Below are 26,908 nucleotides of genomic sequence, written 5' to 3'. Positions count from 1 at the left end.
AGTATTAAACCCAGAGCTTATTGTTGTAGTCCTAAAAGGAGGGAATCTCTTGATCATTTAAAAAATGTAATCGACAGCCGGGCTCGGTGGCTCAGCCTGTAATCCCGCGCCTTTGAGGCTGAGGTGAGTGGATTACTTGAGCCCGCGGGTTCAAGACCCGCCTGGGCAGCGAGATCTCATCTCTACAATAAATCAAAAAATCAGCTGGGCGTGGTAGCACATGCCTGTAATTCCAGCTACTCTGAAGGCTGAGGCGGAAGGATCGCTGGAGCCCAGCAGGTTGAGGCTGTGCTGGCCGGGAGCGGCCACTGCACTCCAGTCTGGGCGACAGAGTGAGACTCCAACTAAAAAAAGTAAAAAATAAAAAATGTAATCAAAATAATGTTATAAATGGTAGCACCTTCAGTAGATTATACAAAGTATGTAAATAAAAGCAAGTATCTGTCTGCTTTGAAACTGCATAAAACATAACTTTGTACCCAAACCATCTATACTAACAATTAACTTATTCTTTTTTTTTTTTGAGTCAGTCTCACTCTGTCTCCCAGACTGGAGTGGCAGTGGCACACTCACAGCCACCCCAGAGTCAACCTGTTGGGCTCAGGTGATCCTTCTGCCTTAGCCTTCCAAGTAGCCGGAACTATAGGCACGTGCTACTATGCCTGGCTAATTTCTTGATATATTGTAGAGACAAGGTCTCACCAAGTTGCCCAGGCTGGTCTCAAACCTCTGGACAATCTTATTCTTTTTCTTTTTTTTGAGTTGGAGTCTCACTCTGTCACCCAGACTGGAGTGCAGTGGCCGTTCCTGGCCACCGCAGCCTCGACCTGCTGGGCTCCAGCTATCCTTCCACCTCAGCCTTCCGAGTAGCCGGAATTATAGGCATGTGCTACCACGCCTGGCTGATTTTTTGATTTATTGTAGAGATGAGGTCTCGCCAAGTTGCCCAGGCCAGGTCTCAAACCCGCGGGCTCCCAAAGTGCTGGGATTACAGGCTGAGCCACCGAGACCGGCCGACAATCTTATTCTTAACTGGGCAATCCACTTGCCTCGTCCTCCCAAAGTTCTGGGATTACAGACTTGAGTCACCGCGCCTGGCACAACTAGCTTTTATACCACTTTTGCATTTTCCAAAAGCTCTTTATATCTGTTGCATTTTTTGTTTTATCCTTTAATTTTGTGCATTAAATGATGACGTACATGGGGAGATAAAGGTACAAAAAGTTATTTAAAAAGAACAAATTTAACTTGTGGTAGAGCCTAAGCTATAATTAGTTTGCTGACTCCATGAGATGATTAATTGTAGAGTGATCAGCTCTTCCTGGTTTGCCTGGGACTTTCCTGGTTTTTAGTACTAAAAGCCTTGTGTTCTGGGAAATCCTGCAAATAAATCTTCAGCAAACCAGGATAGTTGGTCATCCTAACTGTAACACTTTGTGGTAGATTGGGGATGGGAGTAATGTTGCTGTATAAAATACAAAGCATCCAGTTAAAATTGAATTTGTTAAATCTGGCAGCTTTAAGGAGGAGTGAAGGGACATTTCAGTGAGTAAAAAGTCCACTTAGCTGCTTTTGTGTGTGGGTCTTAACGTCACACATTTATCTACTTAAGGGAGCACCATCTGACAGTTTCCTTTTCTCTGAGGCACTTGACTCTTGCTCTTTCAGCTGTGTGGAGAGAGATGCAAGAGGTCAGGATGAATGTATGAAACCAGATTGTGTCCAGTGTGTTAAAGCTGGTGTGTGTGGGTGGGAGTGTGGTGGGCATGGTGTGGGAGGTGGTTTGAAGCAGTTCTCCTTTACTTGGCTGGAAACTTAACTCAGATCTGAGATTATAATATCTCACCAGCAAATTCTTTCGGGGCACTTCTATTAGACTTTAGACTGTATATTAAAAAGCATTTTTTGTTGTTGTTAAGGTAGCACATTCACAAATGATTCAAAAGTGAAAAGGAAGCCGGGCACAGACTCACATGATGCAAAAATGAAAAGGAAGCTGGGCACAGAGGTATGTGCCTGTAGTCCCAGCTTACTCAAGAGACTGAGGAGTTTGAGTCTAGCCTGGATGACATAGTGAGACCCCATATGTCATCTCTTTAAAAAAAGAAATGAAGGGAATGAAAGGCTTTCCCTATCCTCTTCTTGGACTTGTTCATTTACTTACCGTGTAGATCATCTAATCTGGTTTGATTGGAGAAAGTTAGAAATTTTTGAAATGAATCTTAGAAATCTTCTTCTTTTTTTTTTTTTAAAGCAGGAGAGCTTGGGTGAGGTGGCTTATGCCTGTAATCCCAGCACTTTAGGAGGCGGAGGCAAGAGGATTTTCTGAGCCCAGGGGTCCGAGACCAGCCTGGGTAACTTGGTGAGACATCATCTCTAAAATAAGTTAAAAAAAAAAATCAGCCGGGTGGTGGTGCATGACTGTAGTTCCAGCTGCTTGGAAGGCTGAGGCAGAAGGATCATCTGAGTCCAGCAGGTTGAGACTGCAGTGGCCTTGAGTGTGCCACTATACTCCAGCCTGGTTGAGAGTGAGACTCCAACTGTAAATGAATGAATGAATAAATCAGGAGAACTCTTTTTCTACTGTTCTCCCAAAGGATTTTTTTAAAAAACTTTATTTTATTGTAAAGATGGGAGGGGTACAAGCCAGGGTTAGGTACATAAGTAATGTATGTGCAGATGAAGTTTGGGCCTCCAACTGGTCCTTACTTCCCTTTATTTAGGATCAGATACCCACCCCTTTCTCCTTCCTCTGGCAGTGTCCCACGACTGCTGATCCCTCCCTTGTGCTTTTGTGATTAATGTTCAGGTCCCACTTATGAGTGAGAACATGTGGTATTTGGTTATTTGCTAGAGCACTGAGTATGATAGACTTTAAATCCATCAAAGTTACTGCAGAGTGCATAATTTTGTCCCTCTTTATGGCTGCGTAATATTTACCACTTTTTTTTTTATCCAGTCCACTTTTGATGGGCAGCATGGTTGGTTCCATGTTTTTGCTATTGTGAATAGTGCTGCAATAAACATATGTGTGCAGGTACTTTATAGAACGATTTGAGTTCTTCTGATTATATTCTCAGGAGGGAAATTACTGCTATCGTTATAGAAGGTCAATTTCTAGTTCCTTTAGATGTCACCACATTATTTTCCATAGAGGTTGGACTAGTTTGCACTCTCACCAATGGTGTAGAAGTGTCCCCTTTTCTCCACACCCACACCAGCATCTATTGTTTTTTGACTTAATGATAGCCATCCTTACTGTAGTGAGGTGGTGTCTCAGTGTGGTTTTGATTTACATTTCTCTATTGATTAGTGAGGCAGTCATTTTTTCACGTATCTGTTGACTGCTTGTATGTCTTCTTTTGAGAAGTGTCTAAGTGTCTTCTATTCATGTCCTCTGTCCTTTTTTTGGTAGGAAAATATAGTAGTTTTTAAATTCTTTTTCTTCTCTCCTTAAAATTTTTTTATTTTATTTTAAAGATGAGGTGTGCAATTCAGGATTAGGTGATTAGGTATATAAGTACTCACCGTACAGGTAAAGTTCCTGGTTTGAGATCAGGTGGCACCCTTATTGATGTTATATTTCCCTCCTCACCCCCCCCCCCGCATCCCCCGGCAGTTTCCCCCCACTGCCAATTCCTTTCTTATAGTATTATGAATGATAAATGTTCAGGGTCGGCTTATGAGTGAGAACATGAAGAACTCAGTTCTTTGTTTCTGTGGTAGATCACTGGTAGATTCTAAATCCATCGAAGTGGATTTGGAAATCCATAATTTTGTCCTTCTTTATGACTGTGTAATACTCCCTCGTGTATATGTACTAGTCATTTTTTTAATCCAGTCCACTTTTGATGGGTAGCACGGTTGGTTCCATGTTTTTACTATTGTGAATAATTCTGCAGTAAACATGTGTGTGCAGGTATCTTTTTAATAGAGTGATTTCAACTCCTCTGGGTATATTCCCAGAAGGGGGATTGCTGGGTCATATGGAAGGTTGATTTTTGGATCTTTTAGGAATCATCACACTGTTCTCCACAGGGATTGTACTAGTTTACACTCCCACCAACATTATAGAAGCGTTCCTTTTTTCCCGGCATCCACTCTAGTGTCTGTTGTTTTTGAGTTATTGATGATGGCCATCCTGACTGGAGTGTGGTTTTAATTTGCATTTCTTTGATGATTAGTGAGGCTGAGCATTTTTTCATGCATCTGTTGGCTGCTTGTACGTCTTCTTTTAAGAAGTGTTTGTTCATATTTTTTGCCCACTTTTTAATAGGGCTGTTTGTTTTTTTTTTTTCCTTTCTGTGGTTTCCTGTAGATCCTGGATGTTGTTAGGACTTTGTCAGATATACAATTAGCAGATTTTTTTTCCTATTTTCTGGGTTGTCTCTCTGTTCTCTTGATGTTTCTATTGCTGTGCAGAAGCTTTTCAGTTTGATGAGGTCTCACTTGTCTGTCTTATCTTTTATGGAGTGTGCTTTTAGGGATTTGATCAAGAATTGATTGCCTACTCCAATATGCATAAGGGTGTCTCCTGCATTTTCTTCTAAGATTCTTATAGTTTGGGGTTTTACATTTAGGACTTTGATCAAAGGGGGAGTGGTTTTTTTTTTTTTTTTTTTTTGAGTAGTAATGTCACTCTGTCACCCAGGCTCGTGTGCAGTGGCACGCTCATGGCCACCACAGACTCAACCGGTTGGGCTAGGTGATCCTTCTGCCTCAGTCTTCCACGTAGCTGGAACCACAGGCATGCCCCACCAGTTAAATTTTTTTGATTTATTGTAGAGACGAGGGCTTGCCAAGTTGCCCAGGCTGGTGTTGATCCCCTGGACTCAGGCAATCCTCTTGCCTCTGTCTCCCAAAGTGCTGGTGTGAGCCACTGAGCCTGGCTGGGGGAGTATGTTTGAATAGAAGACAAGAGTTTCTCAAGTCACTTAAATCTTCATTGTTTGATGGTTGTCAGTACTTCTGAATCAGTTTTGAGAGCACTAGGCTTCAGTAGAATATAATCTTGAAATTGATTCAGTTGAATTACATCAATTTTAATTGTGAGCAAATTAAGATTTAGTGACCTGTTCCAGATCTTATAGGAATTGGCAGTGGAACTGAGTCTAGTGTATGTTTATATGCATGTGTGTTTGTGTTTAAAATTCTTGTTTTGTATCAAACTTAAAGGCATATATATATTCCCTTGTCTAATTTCTCTGTTTTTTATTGATTTTCATCCAGAAGAGGGGATAAAAGTCTTTTTTTTTTTTTTGAGTTGGAGTCCACTCTGTCGCCCAGACTGGAGTGCAGTAGCCGCTCCTAGCCACCTAAGCCTCGGCCTGCTGGGCTCCGTCGATCCTTCCACCTCAGCCTTACAAGTAGCTGGAACTACAGGCATGCGCTACCATGCCTGGCTAATTTTTTGATTTATTGTAGAGATGAGGTATCGCCTGCCCTGGCGGGTCTCGAGCCCGCGGGCTCAGGCAATCAGCTCACCTCAGCCTCCCAAGGCGCGGGATTACAGGCTGAGCCACTGAGCCGGCTAGTCTTTTTTTTTTAAAATAATGTCTCTTTATCAGGTTTGAAGAAATCAAGGGGACAGTATTTGCAGTTCAAGGAGAATACTCAAGAGTCCTGCTGTTATTTCAACTATCGTAATAAAAGGATTGGAAATGTTTAAAGGTTATATTGGATAACTAAAATTTTAAAAGGTAGTTGTCTCTGTTAATCGGCTTAATCCTTCCTCCCCTTCCAATTTATATCTTTAGTGCCAAAATAACATTTTCTGAGCATGGAGTAAATGCATACTTAATAGTTTTCTTTTTTTTTTTCAATAGGAGTCTCACTTTGTTGCGCAGGCTGGAGTGCAGTGGCACGCTATGGCCACCACAGCCTCGACATGCTGGACTCAGGTGATCCTTCCACCTTGGCCTTCCAAGTAGCTGGAACCACAGGTGTGCACTACCACGCCTGGCTAAGTTTTTGATTTATTGTGGAGATGAGGTCTTGCCAAGTGCTGGTCTCAGACCCCTAGGCTCAGGCAATCCTCTCGCCTCCACCTCCCAAAGTGCTGAGATTACAGACGTGTGCCACCGTGCCCTGCAATGGTTTTCTTAAAGTGAGGATACCAAGTTATTTCCTCAGAAAAATTCTTAGTTATAAAGTGAAACTTTATGTAATCCAGATGGTAATATGACTACATCTTCTAATAATGTCTTTAATCATCTTTGCTGTCCAGCAGTTTTTTGATCACTTTATTGTTATATTAAGGAAGTACTTGCATGGAATAATTACCTCAATGTCAGCCTTGTGGTCATTGCAATGTGGTATAGCAGGAACAACTGTGGGGTCAGAGTTTAAATCTTCAGAATTGTTGAAAGCATGTGTTAATATTCAGGGATTTAGAAAGGGAAAATTCTTTGTCTTCGTTAAAGAGTGAGAACCACTGTGTTATCCATAGTAAATTGGCCTACATGTTGATATTTATAAGAATTTAAAACAACTTTTTTAATCTTTGAGTTTGGATTTTTTGGTGGGGCGGCAGCAGTCTATATAGTAAGTGAATGTTTTAAACCATTGTCCTAAACTGATCTGTATTTTTATAATGCTTTTAGCCTGGAGAACCTGAGAACCTGATTAACCATGTTAATCAGGACCAAGGTTCCCCTCTAAAGAATCGCTTTCCTGAGAGCAAATACTAGTCACTGATTGCACTTTTCATTACAACTCTTCAGGGGCTAGTTCTAGGAAGGAAAGAGTTCTTTCTACCCTTCTTGACCTCCATTTCTTATTTCACAATAAAAACTTTGGATCATTCACCTGGGACTATTTCAGTTTCTGTAGAATGTATGTGACAGTGACAAGCTTTGTGGAAAGGCAAATATCAAAAGTAATGTAGTGAATGACTCTTTTTTTTAACGTTATTATTATCTTTTGGCTAACGATGAAGTGTTAACTCCCGAGTTTATTTAGGGAGTGTGGGGGTATTAAAAAGTTTGGATGTGCTTTGGAGAGACACTAAATTAAAATTCCACCGCTCTTGCTAGCTGTAAGTGCCTTCGGGCATGATCTTTTGATGTTGGGTTTTAATATAAAAATCTCCCTCACAATGCTTGCTTGGTTGGTACTTAGAATTGTTTCCCATTTATTGTAAACTTGGTAAAAAATTCTAGGCATGTTTCATGCTAGCAAATACAGATTACTTAATATCAAGCATGGTGCAGTCCATTCATTTATACTTCAGTAGAGATAAAATGCTAAGCAGCATATTTTTTGCCCACATATGAACAGTTATGTAATGTTGATGCATGTGTGGGTGTTGTAGGCGGAAAGGAAAATACGCAGTTGGAAATCAGGTTGAGTAGGGGGGCAGAATTAACCAAGAAATAAATTGTGGAGTATCAGGATGCCCTGTCTGGAGCATTTGTTGTTCCTCCCTTCCTTCCTTCCCTCTGTCCTAGTTTCCTTCTTCTGCTGCCTTGAATTTGTGGGAGCATTTCCAATTATGGAGTTTCCTTCCCTGCCCTGAAAGTTGAGCTTTTAGGTCTCTTTTTGTGATAGAGGTGGGCATGAAAGACCTGCTTGCTGTATTAGTAGAGTGTGACTATAATGGCTTTATGGACCACCTCCGTCCGATTTCCCCGCCCCCCCCCATATGCCTTGGGTTCTGAGGGTAACTCCCATCTTCTTTGTTCAGTCCACCACCTTTCACCTTCAACCTTTGTAGAGGTTTATTTCACAGGTCTGCTGATTTTGAATTGAGGTACCATGCTACATCTCTTCTGAGCTTAAGAGATTCTTGAAATGTCTACCTCTGTCTAGGTATCTGCAACCAGGTGTACGCTGGTAGAACCATTTACTGTGTTAATATGAACATGACCCCTTGACAACCTGCTCACTCCATTTTTCTCTTACTAAAACTGTCATCTGTCAGAAGCTTTTCATATGAGAGTTTGTAGCAATGTATATATATATCTTTTTAAAATAGGGAATTAATATAGGTGGTATGATTATTAATACTACTTCTTAGTAACAGCTTAACATAAAGTTTTAACATCAACTTTATGCCCTCTGGAAGTGTGTCATTTGAGAGTGATTTTGTAGGTGTACATTAAGCTCCATTACTTTAGGTACAGTTGTTTCCAAAAACTCAAGGTCTGTCTTCAGATTGTTGTTAATGACACAAAACTCTGTCTGCCTTCCTTTTCCTTCATTCTTTCCAAATCTCTTGTGATCTTTCTTTCAAATGATGGCGATTACACAGGGAAAATATTTTCCTTAAAACAATTTATTTATAAAACACTGTATTCTTGCATGTTTTAACTTCAGTCACCTTCAAAGTACTCTTCGTTTGATGCAATACACCTATCAAGATGCTTTTTTCACTGCTCAGAAACAGTTTTTGAACTTGTCAATTTTGATGCCTTTTAGTACTTTGGATTTTTTTTTTGTTTCACCTCTTCACATCGGCAAAATGTTTCCCTTTGAGGACTTTTTTCATCCAGGGAAACAAACAAACAAGAAAAGCAGCTTGGCGAGATTAGGTGAATAGGGCAAGTAGGGCATGGAGGAACACCTAGCGCACAGTGTGGACAGGTGTGCTTGTAAATTATCCATCATGAAATGGGTAAACACACTGAAATATTCTCTGTCCTCAAATTCATTGAAGCTGAACACAGCCTCTCCCAACAATGCTAGCTGGTACACTGATACCAATGGGTTCCAGCAGGGGATTTTTTTTTTTTTTTTTTTTGAGTTGGAGTCTCACTCTGTCACCCAGTCTGGAGTGCAGTGACACACTCAACGGCCACCGCAGCCTCGACCTGCTGGGTTCATGCACTCCTTCCACCTCAGCCTTCCAAGTCGCTGGTACTATAGGCATGAGCCACCATGCCTGGCTAATGTTTTGATTTATTGTAGAGATGAGGTCTCCCCAGGTTGCCCGGGTTGGTCTTGAACCTGTGAGCTCAGGTAATCCTCTCACCTCAGCCTCCCAAAGTGCTGGGATTATAGGCGTGAGCCACTGTGCACGCCCAGCCAGTTCTGGGTTTTTTTTGTCCCTCCTTGTTCTTGATTATTATGATTTAAAACAATTGCTAGCTAAAAGGTACGATGTAGTGCTGCCCATTGAAAACGGACTGGATTAAAAAAAAGTGTTACCTGTACACAGTGGAGTATTACACAGCTATAAAAGACAAAATTATGGACTTTGCAGCAGTTCGAATGGGTTTAGAGTCTATAGTACTTAGTGATCTATCACAAAAACAAATAGTTGAGTACTACATGTTTCCACTCATAAGTGGACCCTGAACATTTATCATAATACTACATGAGAGGGATTGACAGTAGTGGGGTTACTGCTGGGGAGAGGTGGGGGGAACGAGAGGAGACATAGCATTAATAAGAGCACCTGATCCTAAACCAGTTGAAGTGAGGACCAATGGGAAGCCCAAACTTCACCTGTATGATGACCACTTATGTACCTAACCCTGAATTGTACCCTGTATCTTTTAAATCAATCAATCAATAAAAATGTAAGGTGTAGATAACTTTTTGGCATAATGTGACTGACAATTTACATAGAACATTTGCAAAAACACATTTTAATTGTTTGAACCTAGCTGTTTATCTCACAATTTGATATTTTAAGGTTTTGTGTTTGTTCCCTCTTTCATTGTATAAATATTGTTAGGGCATTGTTTTTAATTGCTATTAAACTGTAACTCATCTTGTTTTTAATTAGCACTTCTGAGGATATAGTGAAATTGACAGTTGTTATATTCTTCATGGTGAATTTACATATTTCGGTACTTTCTTAAATTTAATAATGTCTTAAAAACCTTGACTTTTACATACCTTTTTCTGTAGTCAGACATAAAACCATGCATACCCATGTATACTTCTCCTCCCACTCCCCACAAGGTTATCATGGAAGTCCTTCCAAGCTGATGCATGTACATGGAACTTGTTTTTAGTGGCTGCATGAGAGTCTCTTGTATGTGCTTCTGCCTTTGCTACCCCCTTCCATGGCCATTCATTCTCCCATTCTCCCAGGCGACTGTACGCTTCTTTCTCCTTAATTTTCACCCGTTCTTTCTGCCTCCCTCTCATCCAGTGATTTTGTTTATTACTTTGAGAAAATAGAAGCACCCAGAAGACAGTTTTCTGTAAGCTCCTATTACTGTTTCTGTCCACCCACACATTGATGTCCCTGTTCCTTCTATGTGGGAGTTGTATCCCACCTTCTCTCCTACTCAAGAGTGTGGCTCTCTTCTCTTTCATCCTTTCCTTTCTTCTGCTGGGCCTTAGCCATCAGTCTGCAGACAAGCTGCACTATCGCTTTTCTTTAAACACAAGAATTTCCATTGTCCTGGCCTATTACCTGTCATGCTTCTTTTTGAGCGCTCTCTTCAGTTTCTCTTCTGGTTCTGAACCCTTTTCAGTTGAGCTTTCATTCTTTCAGCCTTTTTGTAAAGAGGCCTTTACATGGTCAAATCCAGTGTTTCGTTCTCAGGCTTCATCTTTTTTTCTTGGTTTTTTTGTGTGTGATGAAATAAACACAATACTTGTTTATAGTGTACAATTGTAAAGTGTGATAGTCTTTAAGTGTACAGTTTGGTGGCATTAAGTATAGCTACATTGTGTGCAGTGCTTAATATGCACTTGCTTTTCTGTTGAATAGTACAGGAATGTGGAGGGTATGTGCGTTTTTAAAAAATACTGCGACATCATTTTCTTTTGTAGGCTCTGGATATTGTAGTCTTTTATATGTTTATGAAACTATTGGATGAAAATTGATGTGACTTCACTTTAATCTTGATTATAAATTAAGGAAAACATTGCCACATATAAACTGTTTGCAGTGTCTCTGTTTTGGCTCTCCTATATATATTCTTAACCCAATTTTCTTTGTGTTACTTGACTTTTTAAATTTATAAAGCTCTTTGTATATTTTGTTATTATTTTTTTTTTCCAAGTCTTGTTTTAAAAGTTGTGTCTTACCATAAGCAGAAATGTTAAATCTGTACAGTTTGTATAGGTGAATAAAATTTATTTTATTCTGAGTTTTGAAAAATATGGGTAGTGTGGGTCATACCAGATATTTATAGCAGTAGTTCTCAAGCATTAGTATACATAAAAACCACAACTGCTTTTTAAAAATGAGCCTGCTAGCCGGGCTTGGTGGCTCAGCCTGTAATCCCAGTGCTTTGGGAGGCTGAGGTGAGTGGATTGCCTGAGCCCGCAGGTTCGACACCCGCCTGGGCAACTTGGCAAGACCTCATCTCTACAATAAATAAAAAATTAGCTGGGCATGGTAGCGCGCGCCTTGAATTCCAGCTACCTGGAAGGCTGAGGCGGAAGGATTGCCGGAGCCCAGCAGGTTGAGGCTGCGGTGACCGAGAGCGTGCCACTGCACTCCAGTCTGGGTGATAGAGTGAGACTCCAACTCAAAAAAAAAAAAAAAAAAAATGAGCCTGCTACTAGAGTTTTCAGGTATTAGGGTGATAAGACAAAAGTCCTCAGTTATGTCTGAGGACTCATTTTAAATAACCTCCAAGGTAATTCTGATATGATCAGTTCTTGGAACACATTTGAGAAATGCTGCTGTAAATCTACCATCTTTGGAATACTATGGTATTAGCAAAGCAGTAGACACAGAGGTGAGAGAAACAGAATAGTGTTTAGAAATGCATCCAAGTGTGAATGAGACGTTATTAATGAAGATGACATTTTGGTTAATTGGGAAAAAGGTGGTTTATTTAATAAATGGTTTAGACAGTTTGAGAGGAAAGAAGTTAGCTTTTGTCCTCACTGTGTAGAAAAATAAACCTAGTGATTGAAGATCTAGACAAATTAGACAAATACTAGAAAAAAATACAGGAGACTGTTTAACCTGTTGATGGCTGAGGCTTCCTTAAATTAGATTAAAATGTTAGACGGTATGAAAGAAAGGACTGACAGATTTAACTCTTCTAGTTTACTTCTGAAAGTTGATACTTGTTTAAGGTGTGGCCACATAAAAAAGTACCCACAACTAGTTTTTAGTTCTCAAGATTTTTCAGAGCCACTTTAGCAAATAGAATACACCTGGCCAGATTTATTACTTTAACTACTTTATCTAGAACATTTAAAAAAAAAGTCTCAACTCAAAAAAAAAAAAAAGTCTCAGTTATGTGGCTGGTATGTCTACTCTGTATTTGACACCATTGAGCACTTAACTCTGTGGCTCTTTCCTCCTTTGACTTTTGCAGCATTGCCCTCTTCCAGTGTCCTGTTTTATTGCTCTCCTCAGTGGGATTCTCTTCCTCCCAGTCTTGTGGATTGGTTTCCTCCCAAAGTTTTCAGTCCTTGAACTTGATCTTGGAGATTTCCTATGTGTTCTTTCTGGGTATTTCTATCCTTCATCTCATTACGGCTCCAGAATGTGTGCTTCTAGCTCTGATCTCTCTTAAGTTTCCTAGGTTATGTATATTTGTATGACTCACAAGCATCTTAAACCCTTATTTTCAAGACTGTATTCATCTCCTTTCCACCAACCATCCAACCACCGACCAGCTATTTCACTTCTTGTATTTCTAAGTTGAAGACACCAAAACCATTTTTTTTCTTCTTGCATTGCCACTGCTCTAATTCATGACTTAATTTCTGTTCTGTGTTCAGATACAGAAACCACTCTTACTATATGAGGCAGAGAGAGAGAGAGTTTAGTTGTTAGGAAGTGTTAGGTCACACTCCTAGTGGGACCTCCAGAATATTAGGTTAGGCCTGCCAGGGGTGTGGGTATCTGGTGATCCAGTGCCACGAGAAAGATGCAAAGAATTGCACAGAAGTTAAATTAGAAAATATAGTTTATTTAAAAACTAAATTAGAGAGGGGGTGGAGGGGAGAGGGGGTGGAGGGGCAATTCACCTCCCCAAGGTAGGGGAGGGAGGCCAGAGCTTAAGAAAACATGGCCTGGGCCGGGCTTGGTGGCTCAGCATGTAATCCCAGCACTTTGGGAGGCCAAGGTGAATGGATTGCCTGAGCTTGTGGGTTCAAGACCAGCCTGAGCAACTTGGTGAGACCTCATCTTACAATAAATAAAAAAGTAGCTGGGCATGGTAACATGTGCCGGTAGTTCTGGCTACTTGGAAGACTGAGACAGAAGGATCACCGGAGCCCAGCAGGTTGACGCTGGGGTGGCCATGAGCGTGCCACTGCACTCCAGCCTGGGCGACAGAGTGTGACTCTGGCTTGGAAACAAAACAAAAACATGGCCTGGACATCACTCAAAAAGCATATGGCCACATCATAGCTTAGCAAGACAGTGGCCGCTGGTTGCTAGTGTTGAGTCCTTTTAATCCTTCCTTTTGATGGGGGAAGGTTATTAAAGTGATTGGGTGGTGGTCTGCTCCATGTAATCACGAAGGGGCAGGTAAGCACAGGCACTGATGTCAGGTGATGAACAGCAGGCAGATGGGTGGGTTAGTCATATGATTGCTGCCATGGTGGTGGGCTAGATGGGAGGAGACAAGGGGAGGAGTTTTTCCTGCAAGAGACCTGTCAGACGTTTTCAGTCTACAAACTCCTTAGCCAGAAGGTGGTCTTATTGTCATTTCTATGACTTTGGCCCTCTAAGGGGTGATCTTTAACCTTCCGCCTTCAACAAGGAACCTGGAAGTTTCTTATTATGCTAAACCGTGAATTGAAAGGTTGGGCTGTTTGTAATCCCAGCACTTTGGGAGCCTGAGCTCAGGGTTTTGAGACCAGCTTGGGCAACTCGGTGAGACCTTGTCTCTACAATAAATCAAAAAATTAGCTGTGTGTGGCGGCACATGCCTGTGGCTCCAGCTTCCTGGAAAGCTGATGCGGAAGGATCGCCTGAGCCCAGCAGGTCCATCCTGGGCAACAGAGTGAGACTCCTACTCAGGGAGGGAGGGCTCTCCTTGTCTTGCGTTGATGGAGACGGAGATTTGTCCAGGGGGTAGGGCAGTTTGCCAATTTAGCCTGCAGTAAAATGTCTGAACGCTTCCTGCAAAGTTGCCTGTTGGAAATTTATCTATCTGTGTCTAACCTGTGCTAGATTCAAAGCATGTCAGTCTAAGCAAAACTGACTATGCTGAGATAAAAAGTGAGCTAAGTATATTCTTAAGATTCTTGGGATCCCTCCTTTCAGGAAACACTGGAGGAATAGCTGCAGCCTTTGCCACCCTCGAAGCTGCTGGCTCAGTCACACCTCCTTAGCCTTCTGATCTAGGAGTCTAGACTTGTTTCTACTTTTATCACAGTTTCTTGCTTCTAGCTTCTGCTGCCTTTGCATTATCTTCTACATATAGTTATTTTCTGAAATTGTATTTGTGTACATTAGAATGCAAATTAAGTTCCATTTCATGGCATCAAAGAGCACAATAGTTGACTTTGTTATCTCCTCATCCCTACCCTGCTCTTCTGGTTTGCTTGTTTTTTGAACACATGCTGCTTTTGGTACTTGGTCAGCCTGAGTGGTATCATCTCTTCAGTAACCCCCCTCCTACCCTTACTTTTCTCCCCTTGCCCTCACTCGTACTACTTGGTCCAAGACTTCTCAGAAAATGCTAGAACTGGCCTCCACTTTTTACTGTACATGCTCTTGCTGAAGCACTTGTTTATACTCTGTGATTGATACTTACAGTTTTAGCTCATATATTTAGGCCTGTGATCCATTTCGAATTAATTTTTGTATGGTGTAAGAAAGGGGTCCAACTTCATTCTTTTACATGTTGATATTCAGGTGTTCCAGCGTAATTGGTTAAAAAGATGATTCTTACCTTTTGAATTCTTTTCTATACTGTTGAAATTCATAATACAAGAATTTATTTATGCACTCTCAGACCTGTTCCATTGATCTTTATGTTTGTCCTTTTGCTAGTACCACACTGTCTTGATTACTGTTGCTTTGCAGTAACTTTTGAAATCAAGACATACGAGTCCTCCAAGTTGTTTTTGAGAATTGTTTTGGCTGTTCTGGGAACTTTGAATATCCATGTGAATTTCAGATTAGGCTTAACCAATTTCTGTATAAAAGCCAGGTGAGATTTTGATGAGGATTGTTTAGGGATGCTCCCTTTCCTTCCCATTGTAAAGGATCTTGACCGACACCCCTGTAACAACATGTTAACTAGTGAAAAGTGTAGCGTTTATTTGGCGCACTCCTGTGCATGGGAGTCGCAAAATAGAAACTCAAAAAGAGGCCTCCTGGTTGAGGCTTAAATGCTCTCTTCTTGGGGAAGAGGGAAATGGACTAAATAGGCCTGCTGGGGCTGGAAGGCAGAGGAACAAAGCTTGTCTTATTATGCAGATAAAACTCCCCAGGTAATCTGAGCTGCCCTGGGATGAGTAGATGTAAAGTCTGGGCTTTATGAGGACTCGCACTCTCTTCTCTTTTTTGGCGGTTGATCTTTTCTGGTTATTTGATGAGATTTCTAGGGAGGGAGGTCTTAAGATAGTTGCTTTTTTTTTTTTTTTAAATGAGTGAGAGGAGCTTTCTTTTTCAGATAAGGAAATTTCAGAGAATCTCTCCCTGATCTTGGGGAGGGGGAAACAAGACAAGGTTAGAGGGGCCGTGATTCTGAGGCAGCTTCTAAGGCTTCTCAGCATGTCAGAGTGCCAGTCTTTGGTTTATCGCTTTTTGAGGCCCAACAATTGGTTGAATCTGTATATCAATTTTAGGAATGTTGCCATTTGAATCAAGTCTTCGTATCTACAAACAGGGACTTTTTCTTTGTATTTAGTTCTTCTTTAATATTTTTCAGCAATGCTTTGTAATTTTCAAAGTACAAATTTTGAACTTCTTGTTTTATCTGTTCCCAAGTGTTGTTTCTGGTATTGTAAATATAATACCAATGTGTTTTTGTAATTTCATTTCCTAGTCTGTAGAAATACAGTGGATTTTTCTGTATTCATCCTTAAAGGGAGAAACCATTTCTCTAGTCACAACACTTCTGATCACACGTGTGACTTTTCTACACCAAGTTTTTCTCCAATTCTCTGGGCAGCCATCTGACAATAACTACCCAGAGTTATTGCAGATCCCACAGGTTAAGGACTCAGTTCCACAAGACTGCCTCTACTTCAGATGCCAGTCACAGGTAGTGGGTCTCCGGATTATTCATGCTTCTGCCTGACATGGCTTTAAATTGGGGATTTCCCATGATCCCCTGCTCAAGTTTGACAGTTTGCTGTAATGAATGCAGGGAAATACTTTGTCTACCAGCTTATTATAAATCACACAGATGGACAGACAGATGAAGAGGTACATATGATGAGGTCTGGAGGGATCCCTGTGGTATGGGCTACCCTGCAGCATGTGGGTTTTTATGGCTTTCCTGATACATGGGCACGATTGAACTAGTCACCAATGGCCAATGATTTAGTTAATCTCCAGCCCTTTTCTCCTTCTCACACGTTGAAGAGTGGTGTCGAAAGTTCCAGTCATCATTCATATGGTTGATTCCTTTGGCAACCAGCTCACATACTCTGAGTTAAAAGAAACACTCAGACCAGGCGCAGTGACTCATGGCTGTAATCCCGGTGCTTTGGGGGCTGAGGCCAGAGGATTACTTGAGTCTAGGAGTTCCAGACCAGCCTGGGCAACATAGCAAGACCTATAAAAAGTGGCATGTACCTGTGGAGCTAACCAGGAGGCTGAGACGGAAGGATTGCCTGAGCCCAGGAGGTCAAGGCTGTGATGAGCTGTGATTTTCCCACTGTACTTCAGCCTGGGGGATAGAGTGAGATTCTGACTCTAAAAATAAAAAAAAGTCAACAAACAAACTTTAGACAAATTAAATTTAGGAGAGTTTAACCGAACAATGAATGATTCATGAATCAGGCAGCCCTGAACTAGCTTAGGTTAAGACATACTCTACCTCTGCTACTTGGACAGAGATTTATGAACAGGAAAAGAAATGACTTACAAAAACCTGAAATGAGGTACACGTTAGGTCACAAATCCCAGTAGGGAGGGGCCTCCAAAATGTTAGATCAGACCTGACGGGCTGTCTGGGATTTGGTGCTGTGCAAAAGATGCAAAAGAATTGCACATAAATTAGATTGGAAAATACAACTTAATTTAGAATGTAAATTTTAGAGAGAGAGAGAGAGAGAGAGCAGAGAGAGAGAGACAGAAACTCACCTCCCCAAGGTAGGAGAGGGGGCCAAAGCTTAGGAAAACGGCCTGGCCATAGCTCAATGAACACATGACCCAGCCATTGCTTGACAAAGCAATAGCAAATAGCTGCTTGAGGTCGAATGCTTTTAAACCTTCCCTTTGGTGTGGGACAGACAGGTCTTTAAGGTCATTGAGTGGTGGTCTTTTTCAGTCATCCCCATGAAGGGGCAGGTGAGCACAGGTGCTGTTATCTGGTGATGGATACCAGAGAGGTGGGTGGGCTAGTCACATGATTGCTGCTATGTTGATGGGGTCTGTGTCTTGAGGGGCTGATTAGGTTAACTTGTTTACAAAACAAGCTAGGGAGGGAGTTGTAAAACAATTATCATTAGCTGCCTCTGAGAAACTGCTTCTATCTTTGGCTAGTGATAAGAGGGTAAATTGAAGTGAACTGCTATAAAAACATGACAGAACCAGACAGTGCTAAAATAGCTGCACATTGGGTTTATCGACTCCATCTTGCGTCCTTTCAGTACAGAAACTGCTGGGCTAGTTGCAGTCCGGCATTTGCCTTATTTGAACACAGTTTGAAAAGTTGACTGCCTTTGGCTGAAACTCGATGATTGGCACAAGCATAGATCACAGTCTGTTTACATACCCACTTAGGTTATAGCTCACACTATATTTGGCAAAATCTCTAGGTCGAACTTAAAATGTGTAAGGAGCAGCTTTAGACTAAGTTTGACAGTCATCTCAGTAAAATCTCTGGCATCCTCTCCAGTAAACTGGATTTCCCCTCTATTGCATTGGCCACAGGGAAAGGACGTCCAATTGGAAGGGCGATCAGGTTTTTTTCAATGGCTAAAGAGTGGAGAAGGGGTGCTCATGCTCTAAAGGCACCTTCTCCCCAAGCAGGTGTGGGAGTTTTAAGGAGTTGGGTGCAGGGCAGGAAAGGTATGCAAACATGAGCAGGGTGGATGAAGGAGAGATTTGTAGCATTATGATGATTTTTAATAATAACACATATTTAGTATTTGACTTAATAAATTTATTTAATCATACATTTTAGCATTTTAATGTTTAGGTTTATAATTATATGCAAATGAGCTAAAGATAACTGGGGGTCACGTGCTGTAGTCCCCATTGGTCTGCACTGAACACCTGCAACAGGTCTGGATCTCCCCAGGTGTCGGGCAAGGGGGTCATGCAGCCATTTGTGGCATTCAGGCCAGTCAACCTGGCTTCCTTAAGCAGATGTACTTGTAGATAGGGACTACAGAAAAACTTGAAAGTTTCCCCAGGAAGAGTGATTTGGGAAGCTCTGTGCAAGTGAGGCTACATGCAGGTCAGAATTTTTAAGTCTGTGATAAGGCATTAGCTACAGCAAAAATAAGACATGAGAAATGACTGTCTAGGCTTCCTGGTGACAGTATGGTTGAAAGGGGTTTATTATGACTAACAAGACTCTCCTCTTACCCTATCACTCAAAAATGTCAAGGGTTTTAGGAGCTCTGTGCCAGGAACCACTGGGATGAAGACCAAAATTGTGTTTCTTAGTGTATCATAATATCACAGTCTTATATCCTGCAGCGTTTCTGACCCCTTTTTATTAGTTCCAGCAGCATTTTAGTGAATTCCTTACGATTTTTCTGTATACCTGGTCATATTGTCTGTGAATATAGTTTTGTAAAATACTAACATTATTTTGAATTCAAATTACCAACCTGAAAAATTAGATATTTCATTCTCTTGGGCTATTAGAGTATACATATTCTTTGCAATTCTGATTTCTTAGCTATAGCAAGACCACTTGTTTTCATTTTGCCATTTTTCTGTACAGAGGCCTTCAGTGGCTACCATGACCTTTATGACAAAAACCCAAATTCTCTAGAACTGGTCTCCAGAGTACAGCAACACGTTGTCAAAGAAAACATCCTGGAATGGTGAACAGAACCTGGGCCTCAACTGGGAATTCTAACGTCTCACCACCTGGACGAGCAAATTTGGAGGTGTTCCCTAACTTGTAAAATTGAGTTGGAATTTTAATTTTTAAAGCATGATTTCCTTTAGTTTTTGAATATATTTATGATAGACATGTCTTGTCCATTAAGTCTGACACCTGGGCCTTCTCAAGGACAATTTCTGCCTGCTTTTTCCTTCTTTGTATGTCATACTTTTCTGTTGATTTGCAGGTCTCATAATTTTGTGTTGCAAACCAGACATTTTAGATAATATTTTGTAGCAACTCTGAATACTTCTCTCTCCTCTTCCAGGACTTTTTGTTGTGTTGTTTGTTTAGTGACTTGGCTGGACTATTTCACTGAGGTTTATTGCTTCTATCCAGTGTGCACTCTGATATTGCTCCTCAAGAGAATGCACCCTTGGGCGCCCACATAGTCACCCTGAGTGGCCCTCCTCAAGGGATGTTAGCATGTTTTGGCAGGGCTATCTTTATCTCTCCCTCTGATCTCCTTGTTAAGTAAGCTTCTGCCTCTATAGGTATCACACCCAGCAGTTGTTCTTCACTAATTGCTAACTGATTGCTTATTGTTTTGGGCAAAGCCATATATTTTTCCATGTGGGATCCAGTTAGATTAGATGCCCTTTGTAGGGGTTGTGTTTGAGGCCAGTCTTGAAGTGTATCATGAATCTTGGAGGGTTCTTCTTAAGTTTGTCTCTCTCTGGTTCTCTGTTGAACTCCTACTGTAATTGGTTGACTCTTTTTATTTTTTTTTGAGTTATAGTCTCACTCTGTCGTCCAGACTGGACTGCAGTGGCATGCTCCGGGCCACTGCAGCCTCGACCTGCTGGGCTCAGGCGATCCCTCCACCTTAGCCTTCCAAGTAGCTGGAACTACAGGCACATGCTACCACACCTGGCTAGTTTTTGATTTATTGTAGAGATGAGGTCTTGCCAAGTTGCCCAGGTGGGTCTCAAACCCGCAGGCTCAGGCAATCCACTCACGTCGGCCTCCCAAAGCGCTGAGATTACAGGCTGAGCCACTGAACCCGGCTGGTTTACTCTTTCTCTTGTTGCTGTCCTGGAGCTAGCAACCTCATCTTTTTTTTTCTTTTTTTTTTTGAGTTGGAGTCTCTGTCGCCCAGACTGGAGTGCAGTGGCTGCTCCCAGCCACCGCAGCCTCGACCTGCTGGGCTCCGGCGATCCTTCTGCCTCAGCCTTCCAAGTAACTGGAACCACAGGTGTGCATAACCATGCCAGGGAAATTTTTTGATTTATCTTAGAGACCAGTCTCGTCAAGGTGCCCTTGAACCCCTGGACTCAGGCAGTCCTCTCTCCTCTTCCTCCCAAAGTGCTGGGATTACAGACATGACCCACCGTGCTGGCTAGCCAGCCTCATCTTAATTGCCCACCACTAAAGTCTGCATAGTTTGCAACAGTGCCATTGGGCATGAACTTCTCCATTGTCTGTTCCAAATAAAGTCAGTCTTCTTAGATCTTGCTAAGGAACTCTCCATTCTTGAAGCCTCCTTCTCCAGTTTGTGCAGAACCTCTGTGCCATCCTCGAGCTGGAGCAGGGACAGGGACTTGGTTTTCTTGGGGTTACATCTCTGCTCTGTGAGTGGTGTGCTAGGCCATCAATGTAGCCATCAGTCTTCTTGGATTGGTGCTTCTTTGCCTGCACGGAACCTCTGCCTTATAAGAACTGAGGTAAAGATAACCTGAGCCCAGTGTTTTTGGCCTGCTGCACCTGGGGTGGAACTTCTGCCCTAAGAGTGGGGACTGGGCGAAAGAAGGAATTCCTCAGATCGCTTGTCCAGCCACACTTGCTGGAATAGAATTTCTATACCTCGGCAGTGGGGGATGGGAGATGGCAAATACTGACTACTTACTTCTCTTGGGGAGAAACTATAGTCCCGAATTTGGATCTGGGAAAGGTAGTTGGGTAGTAGTTAGCTTCAGTTTTGTTTCTTCAAGAATTGTCTTGTTTAACCCATCTCCCACACTAGGGCTGCTTGCCCTGCCGAGTGCTCTTTCCCGCAGATAAGCAGGGTGCACTCTCTCTCTTCCTTATGCATCTCACTTCAGGTATCCCGTGCCTAGAGCACCTCTAGAGTGCCCCAGTCACTTGCGTTTCCCTCACTTGGGTTTATTTTTCCTCATAGCATTAATCATCACCTGGCATGTATGTGTGCATACATTCATACACACATAGCTGCTTTTCTGCTTCTCCCCAGTGAATGTGTAGGTTCCATGAAGGTGGAACGTAGGCCATTTTGTTCACTGTTATGTCCTCAGTACTTAGAATAGTTATCTAATGGTAGATTTTCAATGAATCTGATGAATAAAAATCACAGAATGATTGCTTGATGTCAGGAGATCAAAACCAGCATGGGTAATGTAGTGAAATCTCATCTTTACAAAAAATAAAAAAATTAGTTGGGTGTGGTGGTGGTGCAGGCATGTGGTCCTAGCTACTTGGAAGACTGAGGCAGGAGGATCTCTTGCTCCTAGGAGTTCAAGACTGCAGTGAGCCATGATAGCACCACTGTACTTCAACCATGGTGACAGAGCAAGACCCTGTCTCTGAAAAAAGAAGAAAGAAAGAACAGATTTCACTGCTTTCTTGCTTCACAATTATCCTGCCTAAAGTGAAAAATATGTAGAGCCACTGTGGAAAGTACTTTTTGTAGGTTTAACGACTCCTGTTGCTCACAGCTGCCTAGAGTGAGCATGGGGCTCACAGGAGAGAGCACATTGATTATTTAGCACTGGCTGCTTAGGGTTGTGAGGGAGGAGGGCGTGGCATGTATACAAAATACTTTCCATCCTTGTGCTGTGAGATGCTAAAGAACAGGAAATGAGCGCACTTTCTTCATTTCTGATCTTGTTCCCTTTTTAACTCCTGGGAGATGTTTGTGAATACTTGGGGTTAGGTTGGAAAGGCCACCTGTTGACGGTATGATATGAAAACTTTCTTATAATTTTATTGTTAATAGGTGTGATATAAATGAGTCTTTTAGAACTATCACGACATTACGGGGGGGGCAGTATACTACTAGCTCTGCCGATTGAAGACAGTCTTCATTTGCCTCTGTAATAGAAATACTTTTTCTTTAAAATTATTTTATAATGCTTTTGAACTAATGTCATTTTTTTCCCTTCTAGATTTTTGCTGAAATCTCTGAATTCTGCTTTTGAGCACTCATGAATAACCACGTATCTTCAAAACCATCCACCATGAAGCTAAAACATACCATCAATCCTATTCTTTTATATTTTATACATTTTATAATATCACTTTATACTATTTTAACATACATTCCATTTTATTTTTTTTCTGAGTCAAGACAAGAAAAATCCAACCAAATTAAAGCAAAGCCTGTAAATTCAAGACCTGGGTCTGCATACAGATCTGTTAATAGTTTGGATGGCTTGGCTTCAGTTTTATACCCTGGATGTGATACACTAGATAAAGTTTTTATGTATGCAAAAAACAAATTTAAGAACAAAAGACTCTTGGGAACACGTGAAATTTTAAATGAGGAAGATGAAGTACAACCAAATGGAAAAATTTTTAAAAAGGTAAGATGATCTTTCACTGCTTTTGAATTTTCTCAGAACAAAATATACTCTGAGAAATGACAGTGACGGACAAGCACAGGCAGCTTCTGTTGGAATTTGCTGATGTTGCAGGAGAAGCAGTATAGGAGGGGGATTAGACTATGCTCTCGTCTCTTTCTGCACTTGCCAGCACTGATTTTATTCTGAATTTTTTGAAAGACATTGAGAAGACCCTCTGGTGAGGAGCTCTTCTGAACATGGGTCTACCTGGGCTTAGAATAGAATGTCGGGGAGTTTTGGGTTTGAAACCATAGTTCTTGGTTTCTAGAAATTCCTGAGTTAGCTGGGACTACAGGCATGTGCCACCATGCCTGACTAATTTTTAAAATTTTCTGTAGCGATGAGGTCTCGCTGTTTTGGCCAGGCTGTCCTGGAACTCCTGGGCTCAAGCAATCCTGCCTCGGTCTCCCAAAGTGCCAGGATTATGTGTCAGCCACTGTGCCAGTCAGAATATACTACATTTTTACGTGCTGAAATTTTCTACTCGTCTGCCTTCTCTGTGACTCTCATGGTATATCTAAAAGATACTCATTTTTGTCTTTTGATCTGGTATGCCATTTGAATTAAAAAATTGGGTTCTCTTATTTTTAGTCTAAGCATATATAACAAGTTTTATAGGAAGGCTGATTTTTCTCTAGTATCCCATACATATTATAAACATTTTTCTGTGCCTAGTACAGTAAGTCCCCAGCATACGGACACGTTCCAGTTTGGAAATATGTTTATACGTCCAATTTGTTGGAAGTCCAATGAAGTTAGCCTAGGTACCCAACTGACACAATCATATAGTATTTGATTTATTTAACAGGCTATACTGCCACCTAGTGGGGAGAAATAATGCATAAAATAACACGTTCACAGCATGAAGTAGAGGACTTACTGTACTATATTTCCGTATTGTTCATTATTTATAGGAGCAAACTAGTTCTCTGTTATGTAAAAAGGAGAATAGCTTGTGGTAAATATGAAATTTCCTCTTATGAACTCATGTATCAATATAGTTAGACAGAATACAATCCTAGAGTTATCATAGTTTTTCCCTAAATGTTGCCAGATTACATAGGAAATAGGAGGGACACAAGGAAAATCTACCACCCAACTGTGTGTGTGTGTGTGTGTGTGTGTGTGTGTGTGTCCTGCCTGCCTTGACCATGGTATCTTTGTATTAATTGATTTCTCAACAAAGCATGCCATATTTGAATTCATAGAAGTTAGAAAATGAGATAAACTGATTTTATTATTTTATTTTATTTTAATTTATTTTTGAGTTGTAATCTCACTCTTGTCACCCAGGCTGGAGTGTGGTGGCATGCTCACGGCCACCGCAGCCTCGACCTGCTGGGCTCAGAGGATCCTTCCGCCTCAGCCTTCGAAGTAGCTGGAACTACAGGCGTGTGCCACCACACTCGGCTAATTTTTTGATTTATTGTGGAGACAAGGTCTCGCCAAATTCCCCAGGCAGGTCTTGAACCCCTGAGCTCAGGCAGACCTCTTGCCTCGACCTCCCAAAGTGCTAGGATTACAGGCTTAAGCCACTGTGCCCGCTCTGACAAACTGTTTTTAGTCAGTAACTTTCTGTCTGTAGTATGTTACTGTGAGGTTTTATTTGGTACAGGAAATTTTGAATTTCCTTGTTAGAAGATCTACTGTTAGCATTTGCTGTCACATTGGCATTTGTGGTTCATCATATTTGGTTCAGAAGGCTCTATCTAGTCCTGGTCTCTGACATGGAAACATGTTGTATTTTTCTTATCTAAAATTAGGTTCATTGGGAAAGTAGAATTAAATTTTAGGTTTTTTAATAATAAATGAAGCAGATATTTTCTCATGTCCTTACTCAGGAAGAAAGTGTGCCACAGCACTGGCAGCTGAGACTTGGTTTCTGCTGTGCTTGTCTTGCAGCTGTGGCAGTGGTCTGTGTATATGAGTGGTTATCCCAGTTGCATGTTAAATATGCTGGGCTCTTTAATTTTCCCCCCTCCATTCCCTGATACACCCATCGAATTGCAGCAGTACTAGCATCTGCCTGGGATATTGAAAAGTGGATTAAGCTGAGTTGCTTCTGCCCTTAGTGTCTCCTAACTGATCAAGCTCAGGAGAGAGGTCAGAAGACATATTTTTGATGAAGTGTATCTTTTTTTTTTTTTGAGTTGGAGTCTCACTCTGTCGCCCAGACTGGGGTGTAGTGGCTGCTCCCGGCCACCACAGCCTCGTCCTGCTGGGCTCTGGCAGTCCTTCTGCCTCAGCCTTCCGAGTAGCTAGAATTACAGGTGCGCGCTACCACGCCTGGCTAACTTTTTGATTTATTGTAGAGATGAGGTCTCGCCTGCCCAGGCAGGTCTCGAACCCGCAGGCTCAGGCAGTCCACTCACCTCAGCCTCCCAAAGGCGCGGGATTACAGGCTGAGCCACTGAGCCTGGCTGATGAAGTGTATCTTTAGGAAATAGATCATTATCTTCAACTGGAAAAGAACGCTAATGATGTGGCAGTATCTAAAACATTTTAGGGAGCAGATTTTTGGGGGTTAACCCTAAGATATATCTGGTGGTTGAAGCAAAGATGCACAAACTTTATTTTAAATAAATGAATGTTGAGGCTTTGTTTTCCATTGAGCTTCATAAGTGAAAGAAGATAGAGTGGTCCCCAGCTTCCCCAAGATGAAACTTTCTGGGGCCAAAGAGAAACAAAAGGCATTCGTGGCATGGCAGGCCTTTTCAGGACTGCTGTGTCTGTGGCAGAATTAAGATTTGGAGTATGGGTTACTATCACCAGATTCCAGTTTTCTCAGCATTAAAAGCATTGCAGTAATGTCTTGGAATGAAGAACCGTAAAGTGATTGATTTCAGAACAACTTTAAAATACATGTGTGTCTTAAATAGAACAAAGTTACAAGAATAAAAATAGCAGAAACAGAAAAGAGCATGAGGCTGGTTCAAATATTTTGTGAGTTGTCAGAAACACTTTGAATTTTTTCTTCTGTATTTTACACACATTAGAGAGAAGAGAATAAGAGAGATTATGTAATTGTAGTGCTTACAGAAGACTTTGCTGTGACATTCCTTCTAAATTGACCCCAAAAGAGGCTGGACATGGTGGCTCACAACTGTAATCCCAGTACTTTGAGAGACTGAGGCAGGAGGATTGCTTTAGTTTAGGAGTTCGAGACCAGCCTGAACAACATAGCGAGACTTCGTCTCTACCAAAACAAGAAAAGAAAAATTAGCTGAATGTGGTGGTGTGTGGTGGTATAAGCCTTGTAGTTCCAGCTACTCTGGAGGCTAAGGTGGAAGGATTGTCAAAGTTCAGGAGGTCGAGGCTGTGGTGAGTTGTGATTGTATCTCTGCACTCCAATCTGGTTGACAGAGTGAGACCCCAACTCAAAAAAAAGAAAAGTAATGGTCTCTTATAGTTGTGGTGCATGTTTAACAAGTTAACCATTGAAATGTACTTAGTACGTAGTAAGCACTAGTAAAGGTTAACTGCCCTCATCATAATTATTATTATAAGTATTTCCAAGCATCCACATCTCTTGAATATTTTCACTCCCTAGGCCCATCACAATTATTTTTTTCATAATGATCTTTAGTTGCAGAGAGAAAGGTTAAACGAAGCCAGGTGTACATTGTTAAAAAAGACAGGGGAGTATATAATTATGAAATACTTCTATTCCCAATAGTGAAAGTTAAAAAAGTCCTGATGCTTAAAGAGGTTTTCAGTATGAACAAGATCATCACCTGGAAGTGAGGAAGTGAGGGCAAAGGATGTTTGTGTAGAGAAAAAGCTTCAAAACTATTTCAGAGGGTCAGAAAACGAGTTTACCAAAATTTATAAAAAATTTACATATTTAAACTTCCCAAAAACCCCAAAATTTATTTATAAAATATTGTGTGTTTATTCTTACATATTTAAACTTCAGTCACCTTCAAAATACTCTGATGCAATACACCTGTCAAGATGCTTTTTCCACTGCTCAAAGCAGTTTTTGAACTTGTTAATTTTGGTTTCTTTTACTGCTTCTGCTGTTTTTTATTTCTCGTCTTCCACGTTGGCAAAATGTCTCCCTCTGACGTCATTTTTCATCCAGAGAAACAGAGTTGCTTAGGGTGAGATCAGTTGAATAGAGGAGGTGGGCCATGGGGGTCATGCCATTTTTGGTTAAAAACTGCTGAATATTCAGTGTGGTGTGGGCAGGAGCCCTTGTAATAAGCA

At 41.3% G+C, this 26,908-nt stretch overlaps 1 protein-coding gene across 2 annotated transcripts in view; it reads left to right on the top strand.

Annotated features, from left to right (window-relative positions):
* The window catches only part of ACSL3 (acyl-CoA synthetase long chain family member 3), a 74,863-nt gene that overhangs the window by 6,548 nt on the left and 41,407 nt on the right, over positions 1–26,908 (top strand). For both annotated transcript variants that reach the window (XM_008054764.2, XM_021710759.1), the window contains exons 2-3: positions 18,957–19,125; positions 22,244–22,660. In XM_008054764.2, coding sequence (XP_008052955.1) covers positions 22,283–22,660 — 378 coding nt within the window. In that variant the 5' untranslated portion in view covers positions 18,957–19,125; positions 22,244–22,282. The remainder of the gene's footprint in view (positions 1–18,956; positions 19,126–22,243; positions 22,661–26,908) is intronic.

Source organism: Carlito syrichta, unplaced genomic scaffold, assembly GCF_000164805.1.
Source record: "Carlito syrichta isolate Samal-C Ts95f unplaced genomic scaffold, Tarsius_syrichta-2.0.1 Scaffold301168, whole genome shotgun sequence".
Taxonomy (NCBI): domain Eukaryota; kingdom Metazoa; phylum Chordata; class Mammalia; order Primates; family Tarsiidae; genus Carlito; species Carlito syrichta.
Note: the sequence above shows the minus strand (reverse complement) of the source record. Positions and strands in the feature narration are given on the sequence as shown.